General features: G+C 42.3%; 1 protein-coding gene across 4 annotated transcripts in view; it reads left to right on the top strand.

The window, feature by feature from the left end:
- The window catches only part of LOC110532402 (vitamin D3 receptor A), a 79,797-nt gene extending 56,242 nt beyond the window's left edge, over positions 1-23,555 (top strand). For 3 of the 4 annotated variants that reach the window (XM_021616277.2, XM_036988348.1, XM_021616278.2), the window contains 6 exons: positions 9,861-10,045; positions 10,261-10,360; positions 10,953-11,136; positions 18,882-19,036; positions 21,994-22,110; positions 22,269-23,555. In XM_021616277.2, coding sequence (XP_021471952.1) covers positions 9,861-10,045; positions 10,261-10,360; positions 10,953-11,136; positions 18,882-19,036; positions 21,994-22,110; positions 22,269-22,522 — 995 coding nt within the window. In that variant the 3' untranslated portion in view covers positions 22,523-23,555. The remainder of the gene's footprint in view (positions 1-9,860; positions 10,046-10,260; positions 10,361-10,952; positions 11,137-18,881; positions 19,037-21,993; positions 22,111-22,268) is intronic. The other variant, XM_021616279.2, reaches the window with a different exon arrangement.
- The last annotated feature ends 475 nt before the right edge of the window (positions 23,556-24,030 follow it).

The raw sequence follows: 24,030 nt of genomic DNA, 5'->3' as shown, positions 1-24,030 counted from the left end.
TGTCTGCACAAGTGCTATAGCTTCAGGCCATGGGGTCATGGATGAGGAGGGAGCTGCCTGGCGCTGCATGCCCCAGTCATGTGGACCTCACTCATGTAAAAAACGATGTGGTATGAAACATTTCAGGCAGAGGTCTGGCACAGAATGAGACTTGCGATTGGATGAGCATGGTGACTGAGCAATTGTCGAGCTGTGCTAAGCTTGATGTGGATACAATCTGAGGCGGTTATTTAAAGTGTTAAAATGTTGATCTTCTATAAATGTTGCCTGTTGGTCCTCTTTTTTGGACTGCTACAGTTACGGTATGTGTCTCATTTAGCACTGTATGTACACATTAATAAATCAGGTTTTTGTGTGTTAATGACGGTTGACATTGATGAACCATGGGTGTAGTCTTAACACTGTAATTGGTCAATCCGAGCCTCGCCCCTAAAGATTTTTTGTTGCTTCTTCAAAGCGCTGCTGCCATGCTGAGGATCCAGCCACATTGTCCGCAGTTGTTAGTGTTAGTGCCAAGACAACAGAGCAGGCCTGCCCACTCGGCGCAGCCTGCCAAATCAGTGAGCAGTACACAATTACTCATGCTCCCTTAAGCTGCAGGGTTGCCAGGAATAGCGCCTCTGTGCTCATTCTGCATGGAGGTGCCTCCTACCTTACTTTCTCTGAGTAATAGAGGGATTGTAGTAGTTGTGGTGATATTAACAATATCCTGACCCAGAGTATAAACACCCTAGAGTCGATGTCCGCGCCCCGAGAAAATAGTTTAAATCTTCTGTTTGGGAACATTTTGGCTTCACAGATTACAATGGCGATGGACAGAGTTGTGGATAAAACGTTAACTGAATGTCGCCATATCCTATGCAGTGGCTTGTTGTCGGCCACTCACAAGTCAAAGCGAAACTACAGTCATAGAGCCTCCCTATGTGGCAAAGCAAGTTGCAAGATTATCTAATCAATGGAAAATGGAATTCAAATGAAGGATATGCTACAACAACCAAGAGCCAACAGGTACGCTGCTACTTGATAATTTGAATAGAGGTGTTATTTGGATCTGTAGGACAGGGAGAAAGCACATGATGCCTTAGTTAGCCTAGCTAGCTAGCTTCTCTCAGTTTGATGCAGTCAAAACAGGTACCACATAATCATATTGAATGATAAATACACTAGCTGTGACAAACTAGAAGTTAGTACACTAGCACAAGTTTGGTTGGTTGCTGTCTCTCCCTCATCCTTACTCCTGTATCACTTGCTCACATTACTCACACCACAAGGCCCCTCCTACACCTGCTAGAGGGTCTGTCCCTCACACTTTATCAGCTCTGTTAATAAAGTCGCTTACAAATTCACATCGTTGCTGCTTCCCTCACTCTGACCAAGTCTCTCTTGCCTTCTCTCCTCTTTCTCCCCCTCTTTCTCTCTGCTGTCCTTCTCTTTCACTCTCCTTTCACCTTTCTCTCTACTCTTGCTCTCCTTTTCCCTCCTATATCCTTCTCCCTCTCTGCTCTCTTACTCCTTTGCTCTCCTTTCCTCTCTCCTTTTGTTTCTCCTATTTATACTTCTTTCTCTCCTCATTCCCTCGTTCTTTCTCCCGCTCCTTCCTCTTTCTCGCTCTACTTCTCCCGTTTCTCTCGCCTTCTCTCCTCCCTCTTTTCTCTCTGCTCTCTCCTTGCTCTCTTCTCATATTTCTCTCTTGCCTTCTTTCTCTCTCCTTTCTCTCCTTCTCCTTTCTTTTTCTCTTTCTCTCTTGCCTTCTCCTTTCTCTTCTTCTTCTCCTGTCTTTCACACTCCTCTCCTTTCTTTCACTCTCCTTACTATCTCCTCTTTCTCTCACCTTCTCTCTCCTTCTTTTGTTCTTTCTTAATCCTCTCTCTCACCCTGCAGCACAGTCCTCTGCCATGTCGATCCAGGCATGAGGCTAATGAATAAATGTGAACAATTTTGTGGTAAACAGCTCGATTTTCTGGCCTCCGCTGTCTCACACTTTACCGCTGTGCCATCCAAACAAAAAGGCACTGTGAAATACTATCCAGACAGCACAGCAGACTATTGCTGGTGAACTCTGGGAAATTACCACACGCTTGCCTGGCTGCGGCAGTGGTCCTTCTGACTATGTCATGCTAGATGGGCTACTCGGTGTCCCATTCTGGCCTGATGTCAGCCAGGCAGCAGTAGTAAAATAAGATTCTATCATAGAGTAAAGCTGGTCCAACTCTAGTTCTGAACAGTGTTACTGTATGTTGTTGCCATTGTTGATAATCCTTAAATATGGCAATAGATTAAATAAAATGTTTAGCCGCAGTGGACTAGTCCAAAAGCTAGCATATAACACAAACCAGATGCCTGGTTGTGGTTAGTCAGCTCCTAAAGTGTTTTGGTTTTATCACCTACATCATGTACGTTTCCTTCAATCTGCTGTTCAGTGAAGACTATTGGCAAGTGATGAACATAATGTATTTGACCACAGCTGCTGTTAATGGCAGACAAACTTGATTTAGCAGGAATTCCATCTGTCCATGTGTGAAACAGGCAACATTTGTTTTACTGTTGCGTAATACATTTTCTGACATGGGTGGTAAAAAGCCATTTTTTGCTAATGAAGTATGCAGGAGTTTGTAGAAAACATCAGGCATGACAAGATTGCCCTGCCATGAAGATGATTCCCATTTTGTGATGGGGGGGGAAATCGATAGTTGCATATTGGGGTATTATTTTTGACGATATATTGTATCGTTTTGACAATCACAATATAATTTTTGCGCTAGTTGGCTGTACCTGCAACAAAACTCCCATATTTTTCCTTCATAGAGAGCCAATTTGTTTTCAGCCCTTTTATTTCCATGACTGAGAGACTCGTTTTCTCATGTTGTATCTTGTCCATGTGCAGCACACATATGGTGTTTGGAATATCAAATAAAATGTTATTAGTCACATGCATCGAATACAACCATACAGTGAAATGCTTACTTACGAGCTCCTAACCAAAAATGCAGCTTTAAAAAATACGGATAAGAAATTAAAGTAACAAGTAGTTCAAGAGCAGCAGAATCGCAATAAAATAACAGTATTGAATCGCAATCCACATAGAATCGTGAGAATCGCAATATATATATCGGCACCTAAGTATAGTGATATCATGAGGTCCCTGACATTTCTCAGCCCTATTCACATTCAGGAAAGGATTTTAGCTTTTTATTGCTAGTTATTTACAGTTATTTAGCAGTTAGTCTGTCTGATTATTTGTATCATCATTGAAACTAAAATTAGCTTTTAGTTTCTATTTATTTACTAGTGTGTAGTAAAGCTGTCCCTGACTATATATGTATACACTGTCTATATCCTGGGCAACCTAGAGTAGTTTGTTCTTTCGACCAATCGCTTGATTTACATTTTTAAACGTTATTGTTCCCTATATAGACACACCCTATGTGTTTTAATAAAATAACTTATATTGTCATTGCCAACTATGTTAAAATAGCCTACATAAAGCCAACAATAATTAACCTTGCAACCTGCAGGTAGAAAATATCCTGGTAAAAACATTGGCTACACATGGCCTGAAACAGAACTTGGGTCTGGCCTGAAGCTGGCACGAGCAAACTTGCAACATTTGTATAAAATATTCTGGGCCCTCAGTTTCCTGCCCAGTGAGCTCTAGACATAGGCTATTTGTGCCAGGGATAAGAAGTAATCAGGTAGGCCTATTTTATGACGTTTCCACCAGATAAGAGCAATACCTTTTTCTCCTTTCACGCCGAGTGGTTACCAAGAGAGCTGGTAAGATATTTCAGATATCAGATCCCCAAATGGGCACACATTTGTGCGCAAGCCAGGTGGCCTGGGCATACTTCTATGCATAATCCGCTGCGTGTCCTTACTCAACATTGACAGGAGCACCACAAACAAAAGTCTGACTATATTGACAACTCCTAAATGGAATGAAATAAACCAACTTGCTCCTCACAAGTGTAGCCTAGGTTGTGCGGTCCTCGAACAACGTGTTCACTCTGACAATGACAACGGTAAAAGACTAATAATATATTGAACGCATTAACAGAAATCAAATCAAATCAAATTTTATTTGTCACATACACATGCAGATGTTAATGCGAGTGTAGCGAAATGCTTGTGCTTCTAGTTCCGACAATGCAGTAATAACCAACAAGTAATCTAGCTAACAATTCCAAAACTACTACCTTATAGACACAAGTGTAAGGGGATAAAGAATATGTACATAAAGATATATGAATGAGTGATGGTACAGAGCGGCATAGGCAAGATACAGTAGATGGTATTGAGTACAGTATATACATATGAGATGAGTATGTAAACAAAGTGGCATAGTTAAAGTGGCTAGTGATACATGTATTACATAAAGATGCAGTAGATAATATAGAGTGCAGTATATACGTATACATATGAGATGAATAATGTAGGGTATGTAAACATTATATTAGGTAGCATTGTTTAAAGTGGCTAGTGATATATTTTACATCATTTCCCATCAATTCCCATTATTAAAGTGGCTGGAGTTGAGTCAGTGTGTTGGCAGCAGCCACTCAATGTTAGTTGTGGCTGTTTAACAGTCTGATGGCCTTGAGATAGAAGCTGTTTTTCAGTCTCTCGGTCCCAGCTTTGATGCACCTGTACTGACCTCGCCTTCTGGATGATAGCGGGGTGAACAGGCAGTAGCTCGGGTGGTTGTTGTCCTTGATGATCTTTATGGCCTTCCTGTGACATAGGGTGGTGTAGGTGTCCTGGAGGGGATGTAGTTTGCCCCCGGTGATGCGTTGTGCAGACCTCACTACCCTCTGGAGAGCCTTACGGTTGTGGGCGGAGCAGTTGCCGTACCAGGCGGTGATACAGCCCGACAGGATGCTCTCGATTGTGCATCTGTAGAAGTTTGTGAGTGCTTTTGGTGACAAGTCAAATTTCTTCAGCCTCCTGAGGTTGAAGAGGCGCTGCTGCGCCTTCTTCACAATGCTGTCTGTGTGGGTGGACCAATTCAGTTAGTCTGTGATGTGTACGTCAAGGAACTTAACTTACTACCCTCTCCACTACTGTTCCATCGATGTGGATAGGGGGTGTTCCCTCTGCTGTTTCCTGAAGTCCACAATCATCTCCTTAGTTTTGTTGACGTTGAGTGTGAGGTTATTTTCCTGACACCACACTCCGAGGGCCCTCACCTCCTCCCTGTAGGCCGTCTCGTCGTTGTTGGTAATCAAGCCTACCACTGTTGTGTCGTCCGCAAACTTGATGATTGAGTTGGAGGCGTGCGTGGCCACACAGTCGTGGGTGAACAGGGAGTACAGGAGAGGGCTCAGAACGCACCCTTGTGGGGCCCCAGTGTTGAGGATCAGCGGGGTGGAGATGTTGTTGCCTACCCTCACCACCTGGGGGCGGCCCGTCAGGAAGTCCAGTACCCAGTTGCACAGGGCGGGGTCGAGACCCGGGGTCTCAAGCTTGATGACGAGCTTGGAGGACACTATGGTGTTAAATGCCGAGCTGTAGTCGATGAACAGCATTCTCACATAGGTATTCCTCTTGTCCAGATGGGTTCGGGCAGTGTGCAGTGTGGTTGAGATTGCATCGTCTGTGGACCTATTTGGGCGGTAAGCAAATTGGAGTGGGTCTAGGGTGTCAGGTAGGGTGGAGGTGATATGGTCCTTGACTACTCTCAAAGCACTTCATGATGACGGAAGTGAATGCTACGGGGCGGTAGTCGTTTAGCTCAGTTACCTTAGCTTTCTTGGGAACAGGAACAATGGTGGGAACATTGAAGCATGTGGGAACAACAGACTGGGATAGGGATTGATTGAATATGTCCGTAAACACACCAGCCAGCTGGTCTGCGCATGCTCTGAGGGCGTGGCTGGGGATGCCGTCTGGGCCTGCAGCCTTGCGAGGGTTAACACGTTTAAATGTTTTCCTCACGCCGGCTGCAGTGAAGGAGAGTCCGCATGTTTTGGTTGCAGGCCGTGTCAGTGGCACTGTATTGTCCTCAAAGCGGGCAAAAAAGTTATTTACTCTGCCTGGGAGCAAGACATCCTGGTCCGAGACGGGGCTGGTTTTCTTTTTGTAATCCGTGATTGACTGTAGACCCTGCCACATACCTCTTGTGTCTGAGCCGTTGAATTGAGATTCTACTTTGTCTCTATACTGACGCTTAGCTTGTTTGATTGCCTTGCGGAGGGAATAGCTACACTGTTTGTATTCGGTCATGTTTCCGGTCACCTTGCCCTGATTAAAAGCAGTGGTTTGCGCTTTCAGTTTCACGCGAATGCTGCCATCAATCCACGGTTTCTGGTTTGGGAATGTTTAAATCGTTGCTATGGGAATGACATCTTCAACGCACGTTCTAATGAACTCGCTCACCGAATCAGCGTATTCGTCAATGTTGTTGTTTGATGCAATACGAAACATATCCCAGTCCACGTGATGGAAGCAGTCTTGGAGTGTGGAATCAGATTGGTCGGACCAGCGTTGAACAGACCTCAGTGTGGGAGCTTCTTGTTTTAGTTTCTGTCTGTAGGCGGGGATCAACAAAATGGAGTCGTAGTCAGCTTTTCCGAAAGGAGGGCGGGGCAGGGCCTTATATGCGTCGCGGAAGTTAGAATAGCAATGATCCAAGGTTTTTCCAGCCCTGGTTGCGCAATCGATATGCTGATACAATTTAGGGAGTCTTGTTTTCAGATTAGCCTTGTTAAAATCCCCAGCTACAATGAATTACCGTAACCAAACAAACATTGTAGATTAGAAAATTATAGGAACGGTCGATGTTGGTGTGCCATCCCCGCGGCCTCCACAATGGATTAGTCCATTGAGACAGGCGTGGATCAGACGGGTGTCTTGTGTCCCATTAAAAAAAATATATACAGTACCAGTCAAAAGTTTAGACACCTACTCATTCAAGTGTTTTTCTTTATTTTGACTATTTTCTGCATTGTTGAATAATAGTGAAGACATAAACTATGAAATAAGACACATGGAATCATGTTGTAACCAAAAAAAAGTGTTAAATTGAAATAAATTATATTTGTGATTCTTCAAAGCCACACTTTACCTTGATGACAGCTTTGCACACTCTTGGCATTCTCTCAACCAGCTACACCTGGAATGCTTTTCCAAAAGTCTTGAAGGAGTTCCCACTCTGGTCCAAGTCATCTCAAACCATCTCAATTGGGTTGAGCTTGGGTGATTGTGGAGGCCAGGTCATCTGATGCAGCACTCCATCTCTCTCCTTCTTGGTCAAATAGACCTTACATATGATAGTCCCACTAGGTGCAAACCAGATGGAATGGCCAATCGCAGCAGAATGCTCTGGTAGCCATGCTGGTTAAGTGCGCCTTGAATTTTAAATAAATCACAGACAGTGTCACCAGCAAAGCACATCACACCTCCTCTGTGCTTCACGGTGGGAACCACACACCCGTAGATCATCCGTTCACCTCCTCTGCGTCTCACAAAGACACGGTGGTTGGAACCAAAAATCTAAAATTTGGACTCATCAGACCAAAGGACAGATTTCCACCGGTCTAATGTCCATTGCTTGGGTTTCTTGGCCCAAGGAAGTTTCTTATTCTTATTGGTGTCCTTTTGATAGTGGTTTCTTTGCAGCAATTTGACCATGAAAGCCTGATTCAGTCTTCTCTGAACAGTTGAGATGTGTCTTAATCATTTGTTTGGGCTACAATCTGAGGTGCAGTTAATTGACGATTTCTGGGGCTGTTAACTCTAATGAACTTGTCCTCTGCAGCAGAGGTAACTCTGAGTTTTCCTTTCCTGTGGTGGTCCTCATGAGAGCCAGTTTCATCATTGTGTCTTAAAGTAATGATGGACTGTCGTTTCTCTTTGCTTATTTGAGCTGTTCTTGCCATAATATGGACTTGGTCTTTTACCAAATAGGGCTATCTTCTGTATACCACTCCTACCTTTTCACAACACAACTGATTGGCCAAAACGCATTAATAAGGAAAGAAATTCCACAAATTTAACAAGGCACACCTGTTATTTGAAATGCATTCCAGGTGACTACCTCATGAAGCTGGTTGAATGCCAAGAGTGTGCATAGCTGTCATCAAGGCGAAGGGTGGCTACTTATGTTTTACACTTTTTGGGGTTCTGATTCTGTTTGTTATTTCATAGTTTTGATGTGTTCACTATTATTCTACAATGTAAAAAATATATATTTTTTAAAGTAAAGAAAACCCCTTGAAGGAGTAGGTGTGTCCACACTTGACTGGTACTGTATGTATGTGTGTATATATATGTGTGTATGTATGTATGTATGTATGTATGTATGTATGTATGTATGTATATATATATATATATATATATATATATATATATATATATATATATATATATATATAACGACTGCTCGACTAAAATAATCTTGCTCGACCAACAGCCTATCGATCAAACAATCGATCAGTCGACTAAAAGGAGTCCGCTCTATTTTGTAGTTGTTAGCCTCTGTCTGGTACTGTTCTATTTTGTAGTTGTTAGCCTCTGTCTGGTACTGTTCTATTTTGTAGTTGTTAGCCTCTGTCTGGTACAGTTCTATTTTGTAGTTGTTAGCCTCTGTCTGGTACAGTTCTATTTTGTAGTTGTTAGCCTCTGTCTGGTACTGTTCTATTTTGTAGTTGTTAGCCTCTGTCTGGTACAGTTCTATTTTGTAGTTGTTAGCCTCTGTCTGGTACAGTTCTATTTTGTAGTTGTTAGCCTCTGTCTGGTACAGTTCTATTTTGTAGTTGTTAGCCTCTGTCTGGTACAGTTCTATTTTGTAGTTGTTAGCCTCTGTCTGGTACAGTTCTATTTTGTAGTTGTTAGCCTCTGTCTGGTACAGTTCTATTTTGTAGTTGTTAGCCTCTGTCTGGTACAGTTCTATTTTGTAGTTGTTAGCCTCTGTCTGGTACAGTTCTATTTTGTAGTTGTTAGCCTCTGTCTGGTACAGTTCTATTTTGTAGTTGTTAGCCTCTGTCTGGTACAGTTCTATTTTGTAGTTGTTAGCCTCTGTCTGGTACAGTTCTATTTTGTAGTTGTTAGCCTCTGTCTGGTACAGTTCTGTTTTGTAGTTGTTAGCCTCTGTCTGGTACAGTTCTGTTTTGTAGTTGTTAGCCTCTGTCTGGTACAGTTCTATTTTGTAGTTGTTAGCCTCTGTCTGGTACAGTTCTATTTTGTAGTTGTTAGCCTCTGTCTGGTACAGTTCTGTTTTGTAGTTGTTAGCCTCTGTCTGGTACAGTTCTATTTTGTAGTTGTTAGCCTCTGTCTGGTACAGTTCTATTTTGTAGTTGTTAGCCTCTGTCTGGTACAGTTCTGTTTTGATTTGATTCATCCATTGCCTTGTGCATCATCTTCTAGTTTTGGGGTATCAACTCATTCCATGGAGGGCTGCAGGTTTTTGTTTTTTCCTTTCAATTAAGACCTAGACATCCAGGTGAGGGGAGTTCTTTATTAATTATTGACCTTAATTCATCAATCAAGTACAAGGGAGGAGCAAAAACCCGCGGGCACTCTGCCCTCTGTGGAATGAGTTTGACACATGGTGTATTGGCATGTAAAATTATTCTTGTCTGTCAGATTAGTTTGAGAAACAGCACGGCTCAGATTACACTGCAGCACTCGTGGTGCTAATGGTATTCTCCTTGGAAGATTATTAGCCTACACATTCTAGAGTCTCGCATAGCTAGCTGCTGTTTGTGTGAAGAAAACAGCAAGTGACAGTCACTTAACGAACACGGTTGTCAGTAGATCTGAGGCTCCTGTGTGAGGCAATCAAGCTAGCTGTTGTTCTTCCTTCTCTCGCTCTCCCCCACCGCTCCTCTTCTCACCCGTCTCCCCCTCGCCTCTCTCTGCCCCAGTCATCCTGACAGATGAGGAGGTGCAGAGGAAGAAGGACCTGATCCAGAAAAGGAAGGAGGAAGAGGCGGCGCGGGAGGCCTTGAGACCTAGGCTGAACGACGAGCAGAGCCAGGTCATCGCCTCATTGGTGGAGGCCCACCACAAGACCTATGATGACTCCTACTCTGACTTCTCACGCTTCAGGGTCAGTACTGGTCAAACTAGCCGAGCCGCTCACGTCCTCACTTTTTTTGCAATATTGTTTTTATATACTAAACCACAGATATTGCATGATGTTAATGTAATGTTTTACCATTCTCATTTCAAGTGATTATGGGTCTGTTTTATTAATCACTTCTATGTGCACGTTCCAAGACAAATCAAAATATGTTGCATTATGTTAATTGTATGTGTTTGCAGCCCCCAGTGCGAGAGGGCCCAGTAACACGCAGTGCCAGTCGTGCAGCCTCCCTTCACTCTCTGTCAGATGCCTCCTCAGACTCCTTCAACCACTCACCAGGTGAGGGACACATGTACACGCACATATAGCACTCATACACACAGTATACATGCACCACAATCACATTTTCCATTAGCAAGATGTGTTGGCATTAAAAGTCTCAAAGGTCTCCTTACAGTGATAGGGTAAAACCAAAGGCCATAACTTGGCCGTTGAAAAATTCACAATCACACCACGCCGAGGTTTGTTACACAGCTGCTGTGTACCATACATTTTGCTTTTATAAAATGCCTGCCTTGGGTGTCTTTTTTTTTTAAATCTCTCAAACATAGTGTCCAGGTGTACCAAGGTTCTTCAACAACACGTGTGTCCCTGCCTTACTTCTACACTACATAATGGCATAATGGGCAGTACCTTTCATTGTAAACCTGTTGCTTCTTTTAGCAACCATTTCTTTACATTCCCCATGAACTATTATATTTCTGCTCGCTCTGTCTCTCTCTAAGTCTCTCTCTTTCTCACTCTCTCTCTCATGCTCTTTCTCCCTCCTCTGTCTGTCTCTCGCTCTGTGTCTCTCGCTCGGTCTCTTGCGGTCTCTCTGTGTTTCTGTATCGCTCTCTCGCTCTCTGTCTATCTCTCTCTGTATATGTAGAGTCTGTGGACACCAAGCTGATGAACTTCAGCAGTCTGTTGATGATGTACCAGGACAGTGCAGGCAGCCCAGACTCCAGTGAGGACGATGGCTCCAAGCTCTCTATGCTGCCCCACCTGGCTGACCTGGTCAGCTACAGCATCCAGAAGGTCATCGGCTTCGCTAAGATGATTCCTGGCTTCAGGTGGGACTCTAGCATACCGTGTGCCTACTAAAGGTGTGGGGTGGAGTTGCCCTTAGATTCTGGTCTTGGGTCAGTTTTGTTTTTCCCCCCACTAATGTTAAAGGTTAGGATTGGGGAAGGGGACGCTGATCCTATATCTGTACGTAGTGGAAACGTCGCCCAGGAGCCTTAATATAGTACATTAAAAGGATTGTGTAGGACACATGATTGCTCCACCATATATCTTTAATTAGGCCATTACACAACAACCTTTCAATCTGAAATTGGATCTTAGTTAGGCTTCTACTGTCCATTAAGCTTGTAATAGTTATTTGTGGGTGGATGACTTCGGTAATTGCATAGCTACATGCTTTGGTACAGTGTGTTATTATGTATGTAAGGCATTTAATAAAGACCTATGGCTCAGTGGTATTCCTGGAATACACTGGAACAGACTATTCACCAGTTCAGTAAAGGTTCCCTATCCATCTGCTCCCCAGATGCAGTGCATTCAAGAAGTATTCATACATCACTTATTCTACACGTTGTTACAGCCTGCATTCAAAATGGATTAAGTGTATATATTTTTCACCCATCTACACACAATACCCCATAATGACAAAGTGAAAAGATGTTTTTAGAAATTTTTGCAAATGTATCGATATCTAATTTACGTAAGTATTTACGCACCTCAGTCAATACTTTCCAGAAGCACCTTTTTCAGAGATTAAATCTGAGTCTTTCTGGGTACATTTCTAAGAGCTTTCCACACCTGAATTATTCAACATTTTCCCATTTACTATTTTCCAATTTATTCAAGCTTGTCAAGTTGGTCGTGGATCATTGCGAGACAAACAGGTCTTGCTATAGATTTTCATGTCAAAACTTGAACTTGGCTACTAAAGAACATTCACTGTCTCATTGGTAAGAAACTCCAGTGTAGATGTGGCCTTGTGTTTTAGGTTATTGTCCTGCTGAAAGGTGAATTAATCTCCCAGTGTCTGTTGGAAGGCAGACTGAACCAGGTTTTCCTCTAGGATTTTGCCTGTACTTAGGTCTGTTCCATTTGTTTTTTTTATTCTTAAAAAATACGACTCCCCAGTCCTTAATGATGACAAGCATAACATGATGCAGCCACCACTTGAAAATGTGTTGTATTGGATTTGCCCCAAATATAACACTTTGTAATCTGGACAAAAAATATTTATTTAGTGCCTTGTTGCAAACAGGATGCATGTTTTGGAATATATGTATTTTGTACAGGCTCTCTTCTTTTCACTCTGTCAATTAGGTTAGTATTATTTGCTAACTATAATGTAGTTGAACCATCCTCAGTTTTCTCCTATCCCAGCCATTAAACTTTGTAACTGTTTTAAAGTCACCATTGGCCTCATGGTGAAATCCCTGAGCGGCTCCCTTCGTCTCCGGCAACTGAGTTATTTTTGTAGTGATTTGGTATATTTCTACACCATCTAAAGTGGAACTCAACTAGAGTTATGTTTTTTTGCATGAGCTACGTCTCAATCCACCGCATCCGCAAATGGCGGCGGTGGAAGGTGGCCAAGCTACAGCGGTGTTCTTCTCATGAAAACATCCGAACGGTTTGGCCTACGTGTCACAAACACAATGGTGTTCTCCATTTTGCTCTACAACCCCCACAAGCGTCACGGGACTCTGCCAACTTCTGTCTGTAGCGTTCGAACAGTTTGGGCTACACACTATATGACCCCTCTATAGAAAGGTGAGACTTCCACCAACACGTACGTTGGTTATTTTGCTCTAGGATGCTCACAAGACTCGTCTGAAGGTAGCCCGAAAACAGTTTAAACAAGTTTGTGCTTTGTTAAAACTAAAAAACATTGCTGATCGTACTTATATAAGGAAACTATAGGACACTTTAAAACAACATTTTGATTACATTTTGTGCTCTGGTTGTTCGTGTATGAATCTGTTAAATTATTATATATCAAAATATATTTTATATTTGAGATTCTTTAAAGTAGCCACACTTTGCCTTGATGGCTTTGCACACTCTTGGCATTCTCTCAACCATCTTCATAAGTGTGAATTTGTGCTCACCTGGAATGCATTTCAATTAACAGGTGTGCCTTGTTAAAAGTGAATTTGTGGAATTTCTTTCCTTAATGCGTTTGAGCCCATTAGTTGTGTTGTGATAAAGTATGGGGGTATATACAGAAGACAGCCCTATTTGGTAAAAGACCAAGTCCATATTATGGCAAGAACAGCTCAAATAAGTAAAGAGAAACAACAGCCCATAAGGCTGTAATGTAACAAAATGTGAAAAAAAGTCAAGGGATCAGCAAAAACTTTCCCACTGGGTTTTTACTCACATCCAAAACGTGATTAGTTTAATAAAGTTTTGATGATTTAAGACTTATTTCAAAGAGGTGTCACGAGCCAAACCCTTATCAATAGTCTTGACTACTTGAGTCCAACGCAACTGATATACTGCTTTCTCAGGAACGGGCCAAAATCCCTTAATTTGCGTGAAGAAAAGACGGAGAAAAGGGGGGGGGATTTCGGGCTGCCTTTTGAGAATTCGTAGGCGAGTGAGTAAACTCCCCACTGTCATCTGTTCTATTGGCCACCGTGCAATCATTGGAAAATAAAATGGATGACCTATGATCAAGATTATACTACCAACGGAACATTTAAAAACTGTAATATCTTATGTTGCACCGAGTTTTGACTGAACTACGACATGGATAATATAGAGCTGGCAGGATTTTCCATGCATGGGCAGGACAGAGAAGCTAGGTCTGGTAAGATGAGGGGTGGGTGTGTGGGTCTTTTTGTCAATAACAGCTGATGCGCAATGTCTAATATTAACCTGTCTAGGACTGGGGTTCCGCTAGCGAAACCCCAGTCCTAGACAGCCAACGGCCAATGAAACCCAGTCCTAGACAGCCAACAGCCAATGAAATTGCAGGGCGCAATATTCAATCAACAGAAATCTCATAATTACATTTTCTCAAACATACAAGTATTAGGCACCATTTTAAAGATAAAATTCTCCTTAATCCAACCACAGTGTCCGCTTTCAAAAAAGCTTTTTGGCGAAAGCAGAACATATCATTGTTAGGTCAGCAAATAGTCACAGAAAGCATACAGTGATTTTTCAAGCAAAGAGAGGAGTCACAAAAAGCAGAAATATTGATAAAATGAATCACTAACCTTTGATATTCTTCATGAGATGACACTCCCGGGACAACATTTTACACAATGCATGTATGTTTTGTTCGATCAAGTTCATATTTATATCCAAAAACCTCAGTTTACATTTGGCTTTGCCTCCAAAACATCCTGTGAATTTGCACAGAGCCACATCAAATCACAGAAATACTCATAATAAACATTAATAAAAGATACAAGTGTTATTCACAGATTTAAATATATACTTCTCCTTAATGCAACTGCTGTGTCAGATTTTTTAAAAACTTTACAGAAAAAGCAAACCATGCAATAATCTGAGTATGGCGCTCAGACGACATACAAAACCCAAGAATATATCCGCCATGTTGGAGTCAACATAAGTCAGAAATAGCATTATAAATATTAACTTTGATGATCTTCGTCAGAATGCACTCCCAGGAATCCCAGTTCCACAATAAATGTTTGATTTGTTCCATAAAGTCCATAATTTATGTCCAAATTCCTCCTTTTGTAAGGGCATTTAGTAAACAAATCGAAACTCACGAGGCGCGGGCAAGTCCAGCGGAAATGTCGGACGAAAATTCCCAAAAGTTATATTACTGGTCGTAGAAACAAATCAAACGATGTATAGAATCAATCTTTAGGATTTTTTAAATCATAAATGTTCAATAATGTCCCACCTGGAGAATTAATTTCTCTGTAGAAAAGCAATGGAACGAGAGGTAACTTTCTCATGACCGCACGTCACGAGACCGAGGATGCTGGCAGACCTCTGACTCATTACCCTCCCTTTCAGCCCCCCTTCACAGTAGAAGCCTGAAACAACGTTCTAAAGACTGTTGACATCTAGTGGAAGCCACAGGAAGTGCAAGATGACCCATACCCCACTGTATATTCAATAGGGGCAGAGTTGAAAACCTACAAACCTTAGATTTCCCACTTCCTGGTTGGATTTTTTTCTCAGGTTTTTACCTGCCATATGAGTTCTGTTATACTCACAGACATCATTCAAAAGTTTTAGAAACTTCAGAGTGTTTTCTATCCAATACTACTAATAATATGCATATATTAGCATCTGGGACTGAGTAGGAGGCAGTTTACTCTTGGCACGCTTTTCATCCAAATGTGAAAATGCTGCCCCCTATCCATAACAAGTTTTAAAGGAGTCTCGAGGTATTTCTCGCCTGAGGTAGAGTACCTTATGATAAGCTGTAGACCACACTATCTACTAAGAGCATTCTCATCTATATTATTCGTAGCCGTCTATTTACCTCCACAAACCGATGCTGGCACTAAGACCGCACTCAACCAGCTGTATAAGGCCATAAGCAAACAAGAAAATGCTCATCCAGAGGTGGCGCTCCTAGTGGCCGGGGACTTTAACCTGTTGCGACGAGCAATCCCGTATCCGGGAGCGTAATTATAGCCTCAAGCTCATTACCATAACGCAACGTTAACTATTCATGAAAATCGCAAATGAAATGAAATAAATATATTGGCTCACAAGCTTAGCCTTTTGTTAACAACACTGTCATCTCAGATTTTCAAAAAATGCTTTTCAACCATAGCTACACAAGCATTTGTGTAAGAGTATTGATAGCCAGCATAGCATTAAGCCTAGCATTCAGCAGGCAACATTTTCACAATAACAAGAAAAGCATTCAAAGAAAATAATTTACCTTTGAAGAACTTTGGATGTTTTCAATGAGGATTTTCCAAAAATATTATTTGTGTATGAGAAATCGCTCCGTTTTGTTCATCACGTTTGGCTAAGAAAAAAACCCGAAAATTCAGTCATTACAACGGCAAACTTTTTTCCAAATTAACTCCATAATATCGACAGAAACATGGCAAACATTGTTTAGAATCAATCCTCAAGGTGTTTTTCACATATCTATTCGATTATAAATCACTCGTGGCAGTTTGGTTTCTCCTCTGAACAAAATGGAAAAATGCACGCACCTGGAGATTATGCAATAGTTTCGACGGAGGACACCGAGCGGACACCTGGTAAATGTAGTCTCTTATGGTCAATTTTCCAATGATATGCTTACAAATACGTCACAATGCTGCAGACACCTTGGGGAAACGACAGAAAGTGTAGGCTCATTCCTTGCGCATTCACAGCCATATAAGGAGACATTGGAACACAGCGCATTCAAAATCTGGCTCACTTCCTGTATGAAATTTCATCTTGGTTTCGCCTGTAGCATTAGTTCTGTGGCACTCACAGACAAGATCTTTGCAGTTTTGGAAACGTCAGAGTGTTTTCTTTCCAAAGCTGTCAATTATATGCATAGTCGAGCATCTTTTCGTGACAAAATATCTTGTTTAAAACGGGAACGTTTTTCATCCAAAAATGAAATACTGCCCCCAGAGGTTCAAGAGGTTAATGCAGGGAAACTTACTTCTGTTTTACCTAATTTCTACCAGCATGTGCAACCAGAGGGGGAAAAAAACTCTAGACCACCTTTACTCCACACACAGAGATGCATACAAAGCTCTCTCCCGCCCTCCATTTGGCAAATCTGACCATAATTATAGCCTCCTGATTCCTGCTTACAAGCAAATACTAAAGCAGGAAGTACCAGTGACTCGCTCAATACAGAAGTGGTCAGATGACGTGGATGCTACGCGAAAGGACTGTTTTGCTAGCACAGGCTGGAATATGTTCCGGGATTCATCAAAGGGCATTGAGGAGTATACCACCTCAGTCATCGGCTTCATCAATAAGTGCATTGACAACGTTGTCCCCACTGTGACTGTACGTACATATCCCAACCAGAAGCCATGGATTACAGGCAATATCCGCATCGAACTCAAGGAGCGGGACACTTATCCAGATGCTTAAAATAAATCCTGCTCAGGCTTCCGATGAACCATCAAACAAGCAAAGCATCAATACAGGATTAAGATTGAATCCTATCACATCGGCTCTGATGCTCGTTGGATGTGACAGGGCTTGAAAACCGTTACGGACTACAAAGGGAAACTCAGCCACGAGCTGCCCAGTGATGCGAGTCTACCAGACAAGCTAAATTACTTTTATGCTCGCTTCAAGGCAAGCAACACTGAAGCATGCATGAGAGCACCAGTTGTTCTGAACGACTATGTGATAGCGCTCTCGGTAGCCGAGGTGAGCAAGACCTTCAAACAGGTCAACATTCACAAAGCCTCGTGGCCAGACGTATTACCAGAACGTGTACTCTAAGCATGCGCGGACAAACTGGCAAGTGTCTTCACTGACATTTTCAACCTCTCCCTGACTGAGTCTGTAATATCTACATGTTTCAAGCAGACCACCATAGTCCCTGTGCCCAAGAACACTACGGTAACCTGCCTAAATGATTACCGCCCTGTAGCACTCACGTCAGTAGCCATGAAGTGCTTTGAAAGGCTGGTCATGGCTCATATCAACAGCATCCTCGCGGATACCCTAGACCCACTCCAATTCGTATCGGGGCACCCTGTATATAGCCCCGTTATTTATTTTTTTACTCATATTTATTTGGTAAATATTTTCTTAACTCTTTCTTGAACTGCACTGTTGGTTAAGGCTTTGTAAGTAAGCATTTCACAGTAAAGTCTACACATGTTGTATTCGACACAGGTGACAGTTTGATTTGCATTGGGCAGGACAAAAACAACTGCCTTTATTGAGAGGAGGGGAGGCTATATGCTTGTTTTTTAATCGAATGAAACGAAATGGGTAAGAAACGTTATTCATACTTCGGTCTTAGAAAGCATTCAGGTAAATGGCTGAATCCTGTATTTGTGACGAAGGGTTAGATCACAGGTGTAAACAGATCTCCATTTCTAGCCATGTCAGTCAGTGTTGCATGTATTCAGGATTCCCTTTGTGTCGGAGGATCTGTTTAGAATAACCTGGCTGGCTGTGTGTTAGCCACACTAACAAAGGCTGTCAGGCTCATGATGACTCATCATAAGAAGGGAATAGGCACAGAGACAGAGCGGATAGAGTTTCCCGTTAGTTTGGTGTTAACCTTCGTACCGGTGTGTGAATATGGAAGGTTGGATGAGGTAAAGCCTGTGTGCTCATGCCTCCAATAGCAACATTTAAGTGAAGCACACGCTGCAGTGCACCATGGAAGGCTGTTGTCCCGGTAACCATAAAATTCATTGTGCTACCTGTCCTTTCCGGTCTCCCCCTCCCTTAGAAAATTCTAGAAAACAGTGCTCATTCAATTCATTCATCTGTGTGTACAAAAAAATAGAAACGAGCAAAAGATGGCAATTAAATATTTGTCAGACAATGACAATGAGGCAATTCCAGTTTCAAGGTTAAGAACTACTTCGTTTAGTTTGGAAATAGAAGAATGACATCGCCCAATGTGCTGTAAGATTCCAGCCTTTGATTGTTGTTATGCCGATTCCCTCATCTTTTGGTACCAATGAAACACTGTCTCTGCCATCAAATCTGGAATGAATTTCACATTGGGAGAAATAGGTTGCTATTGCCACAGTTTCTCATCAGGTAAAGTAAAAGCAGATAAGGCCCTCTGTGTATGATGGGGTGAGGGCACCCTGTCAATCTGCATGTTTGGCTCAATACATGTATTGTGTGTTTCCAGAGGGCTGACTGCTGAGGACCAGATCGCCCTGCTGAAATCCAGTGCCATCGAGATCATCATGCTGCGTTCCAACCAGTCCTTCAACCTAGAGGACATGTCCTGGAGCTGTGGTGGTGGTCCTGACTTCAAGTACTGCGTCAACGACGTCACCAAGGGTGAAATACATGTACACACACACACACTCTACACACTGTATGTACACTCCCCTCCGCATGTTTAAATTTGGCTCTATACTTCAGCCTTTTGGTTTTGAGATCAAATGTTTCATTTAAAGCAACTGTGCAAGAATGCCACCTTTTATTTTAGGGTATTTTCATATGTTTTACTGTTTAGAAATGGAAGCACTGTGTACAGTGCATTTGGAAAGTATTCAGACTCCGTGACTTTTTCCACATTTTGTTAAGTTATACTTATTCTAAAATGGATTAAATAGTTTCCTCAATCTACACACACTACCTACCCCTTAATGACAAAGCAAAAACTGGTTTTTAGAAATGTTTGCAAATGTATAATAAAAAAATATGAAATATAACATTTACATAAGTATTCAGACCCTCTACTCAGTACTTTGTTGAAGCACCTTTGGCAGCAATGACATCCTCAAGTCTTGTTGGGTATGACGCTACAAGCATGGCACACCTGTATTTGGGGAGTTTCTCTCATGCTTCTCTGCCGATCCTCTCAAGCTCTGTCAGGTTGGATGGGGAGCGTCGCGGCACAGCTATTTTCAGTTCTCTCCAGAGATGTTCGATCAGGTTCAAGTCCGGGCTCTGGCTGGGCCACTCTAGGACATTGAGACTTGTCCCGAAGCTACTCCTGCGTTGTCTTGGCTGTGTGTTTAGGGTCGTTGTCCTCTTGGAAGGGGAACCTTTGCCCCAGTTTGTTTCTGAGCACTCTGGAGCAGGTATTCATCAAGGATCTCTCTCTACTTTACTCTGTTCATCTTTGCCTCGATCCTAACTAGTCTCCCAGTCCCTGCCGCTGAAAAACATCCCCACAGCATGATGCTGCTGCCACCACCATGCTTCACTGTAGGGCTGGTGCCAGGTTTCCTCCAGATGTGACGCTTGGCATTCAGGCCAAAGAGTTCAATCTTGGTTTCATCAGAGCAGATAATTTTGTTTCTCATGGTCAGAGTCCTTTAGGTGCCTTTTGGCAAACTCCCAGCAGGCTGTCATGTGCCTTTAACTGAAGAGTGGCTTCTGTCTGGCCGCTCAACCATAAAGGCCTAATTGGTGTAGTGCTGCAGAGATGGTTGTCCTTCTGGATGGTTCTCCCATCTCCACAGAGGAACTCTGGACCTCTGTCAGAGTGACCATCGGGTTCTTGGTCACGTCCCTGACCAAGGCCCTTCTCCCCCGATTGCTCAGTTTGGCTGGGCAGCCAGCTGTAGGAAGAGTCTTGGTGGTGCCAAACTTCTTCCATTTAAGAATGATGGAGGCCACTGTGTTCTTGGGGACCTTCAATGCTGCAGAAATGTTTTGGTACCCTTACCCAGATCTGTGCTTCTACACAATCCTGTCTCTGAGCTCTATGGACAATTCCTTCAACCTCATGGCTTGGTTTTTACTCTGACATGCACTGTCAACTGTGGGATCTTATATAGACAGATGTGTGCCTTTCCAAATCAAGTCCAATCAATTGAATGTACCACAGGTGGACTCCCAAGTTGTAGAAACATCAAGGATGATCAATGGAAACAGGATGCACCTGAGCTCAATTTTGAATCTCATAGCAAATGGTCTGAATACTTTTGTAAATAAAGGTATTTCTGTTTTTTATTTTTAATACATTTGCAAACATTTCAACAAACCTCTTCGCTTTTTCATTATGGGGTATTGTGTGTATGTAGATTGACGAGGAGGAAAAATATATATTTTTTAACATTTTAGAATATGGCTGTAACAAAACAGAAGAATTCATAAGTATTTGAACAAATTCACTTATAGTGTATTAAATTAGTCAAGAGTTTTAGTATTTGGTCCCATATTCATAGCACACAATGATTACATCAAGCTTGTGACTCTACAAACGTGTTGAATGTATTTGCTGTTTGTTTTGGTTGTGCCCAATATAAAAATTAATGGCAAATAAGGAATTATCATTTTGGAGTCACTTTTATTGCAAATAAGAATAGAAGATGTTTCTGAATGCTTCTACATTAAAGATGCACTATACAGAAATTGCTCCACAATTTCTTTGTTGATAAAATTCTAATAGTATAGTTTAGTGTATCATTGTACCATGTAAACCGGTGTGAATGATATTTTCCGCAGTTTAAAACTGGTGTACAAACCCGAAAGAAAAAGACGCCAAAACGAAGCTTAAGAACGGGAAATAGAAATAGCGCACATAAAACAGATCTACCGCTGCTTAGACTTGCTTTCAATGAGAATGACAGACAGATCTATAACACACTTTTCTAAGTTGAATTTGGTCTGGTCGCCCAAAAACTGACATATTGCAGCTTTAATGTAGATGCTGCCTTGATTAGGAATAGTTGAGCAATAAGGCCCGAGGGGGTGTGGTATATGGCCAATATACCGCGGCTAAGAGCTTTCAGGCACAACTCAACGCTGATGAGTGGGAATGTTAGAGGCACAAAGACCATACACCCCCCCTTGTTATTGGTAATGGTGAGAGGTTAGCATTTTAGGGGGGAGATTATCTTTATTATTTTGGGGTATAATCATCATTATTCAAGATTCATTCATGATTATCCCTAATCATGGCAGCATCCACATTAATGTAGAAATGTTCAGAAACATCAAATTTCATTTTTCAATAAAAGTGACTCCAAAATGACACTTATTCACCATTCAGTTCCTATTGGGCAAAGCATAATACAAAGCACAACCAAAACAAACTGCAAATGCATTCAACAAGTTTGTAGAGTCACAAGCTTGATTTAGTCATTGTGTGCTTGGAATATGGGACCAAACACTACACTTTTGACTACTTTAATACACTAAGTGAATTTGTCCAAGTACTTAGTGTACCTGGAGTATCGAGACAAATGTAAACATTTTAGCTTCACTGTCCAAATAAATATGGAGGACCGTGTCAAACCACATGAGCACACACTTAACCCACTGTCGGCCCCTCCCTGTAGCGGGTCACACTCTGGACCTGTTGGAGCCACTGGTGAAGTTCCAGGTGGGCCTGAAGAAACTCAAGCTCCATGAGGAGGAACACGTGCTGCTCATGGCCATCTGCCTGCTGTCTCCAGGTATCTACCCGCTTGCTGTCATGTGTGCTTGTTAGTGTGCTTTGGATGCTTTTGTACATGTTTGTGCGCACATGTACAGCATCTGTTTGTATGGTATTTTTGTGTGCATTCCCCTCTCTCCACCCCTCCTTTTAAGGGCCTCTCTCTCCTCCCTGTAGATCGACCTGGGGTGCAGGATCACGCTAAGATCGAGGTTCTCCAGGACCGTCTGTCAGAGGTGCTCCAGGCCTACATCAGAGTGAACCACCCAGGAGGACGGCTGCTCTACGCCAGGATGATCCAGAAGCTGGCCGACCTGCGCAGCCTCAACGAGGAGCACTCCAAGCAGTACCGCTCGCTGTCCTTCCAGCCAGAGCACAGCATGCAGCTCACCCCGCTGGTGCTGGAGGTGTTTGGGAGCGAGGTGTCATAGCAGCCCCTCTGACCCCTCCCCATGAGGGACCCCCAAGATGGCGTTGAGTTGCTGGATGGAGGGTTCAGCGATGGAAGGGTATCTGAGGGGGGATAGCCGAATGGACCTGATAGTGTCACTGTCAAAGAAGGTTTTGGGGGGTTAATTAGGGGATTATGGGTAAAGAGAGTGAGGGGCTTTGATAAGGTTGGAATTTCCCATTGATAAGAAAAAGGGAATTTCAAACAGAATGTATTTATAAATATATATACATACATACATAAGCTAATATCTATATTTAAAAAAAGGTTGTTTCGATTAAAACAAATGGATGAGTAATCTAATGTATATGATAGGATATGTAGGCCCTATTTGTGTGCATATGAATGTGTGTATGTGTTGACATGGTGTTTCAAATGTAAAAAATGTAATGCATGCATACAAGCATACACGCACAGACACACCCCGAGTAGAGTGTGAGGGGCCTTCTATTTTTGATGTTTGTATATTGAATGACCACAAGAGGGTGTTGTGCACAGGCTCTGACTGAGTGTTTAGTAGTGGGACTAACATCTGTGTTTCAGTAACAGTTAATGGATTGGTTAAAGTGCAGGCTACATGGGATATGTGTGGAAAATCTGGAAACTATTTGGATCTGTTGCCCCTTCAAATATATACATTTGCCACTCAAAAAGCTCTTGCCTTCATAAGAGGAAAGAGCAACATGTTTTTAGTTCATTTTCATTATGGATTATTGGCTAGCTAAAATAAAATGAGCTAAACTAACCTAGTAAGGTGGCTAACGGCCATGCCTCAGGGAGAAGTTAGCCGTTGCTAAATACATATGTACAGTTGAAGTCGGAAGTTTACATACACCTTAGCCAAATACATTTAACTCAGTCTTTCACAATCCCAGTAAAAAGTCCCGGTTTTAGGTCAGTTAGGATCACCACTTTATTTTAAGAATGTGAAATGTAAGAGAATGATTTCTTTCAGCTTTTATTTCTTTCATCACATTCCCAGTGGGTCAGAAGTTATACACTCAATTAGTATTTGGTAGCATTGCTTTTAAATTGTTTAACTTGGGTCAAACCTTTTTGGGTAGCTTTCTACAAGCTTCCCACAATAAGTTGGGTGTATTTTGGCCCATTTCCTCCTGACAGCTGGTGTAACTGAGTCAGGTTTGTTGGCCTCCTGGCTCTCACACGCTTTTTCAGTTCTGCCCACACATTTTCTATAGGATTGAGGTCAGGGCTTTACGATGGCCACTCCAATACCTTGTTGTCCTTAAGCCATTTTGCCACAACTTTGGAAGTATGCTTGGGGGTCATTGTCCATTTGGAAGACCCATTTGCGACCAAGCTTTAACTTCCTGACTGATGTCTTGAGATGTTGCTTCAATATATCCACATAATTTTCCATCTTCATGATGCCATCTATTTAGTGAAGTGCACCAGTCCCTCCTGCAGCAAAGCACCCCCACAACATGATGCTGCCACCCCCGTGCTTCACGGTTGGGATGGTGTTCT

This window comes from Oncorhynchus mykiss, chromosome 9 (assembly GCF_013265735.2).
Source record: "Oncorhynchus mykiss isolate Arlee chromosome 9, USDA_OmykA_1.1, whole genome shotgun sequence".
NCBI classification, from domain to species: domain Eukaryota; kingdom Metazoa; phylum Chordata; class Actinopteri; order Salmoniformes; family Salmonidae; genus Oncorhynchus; species Oncorhynchus mykiss.
This window is presented reverse-complemented; position numbering and strand designations above follow the sequence as displayed.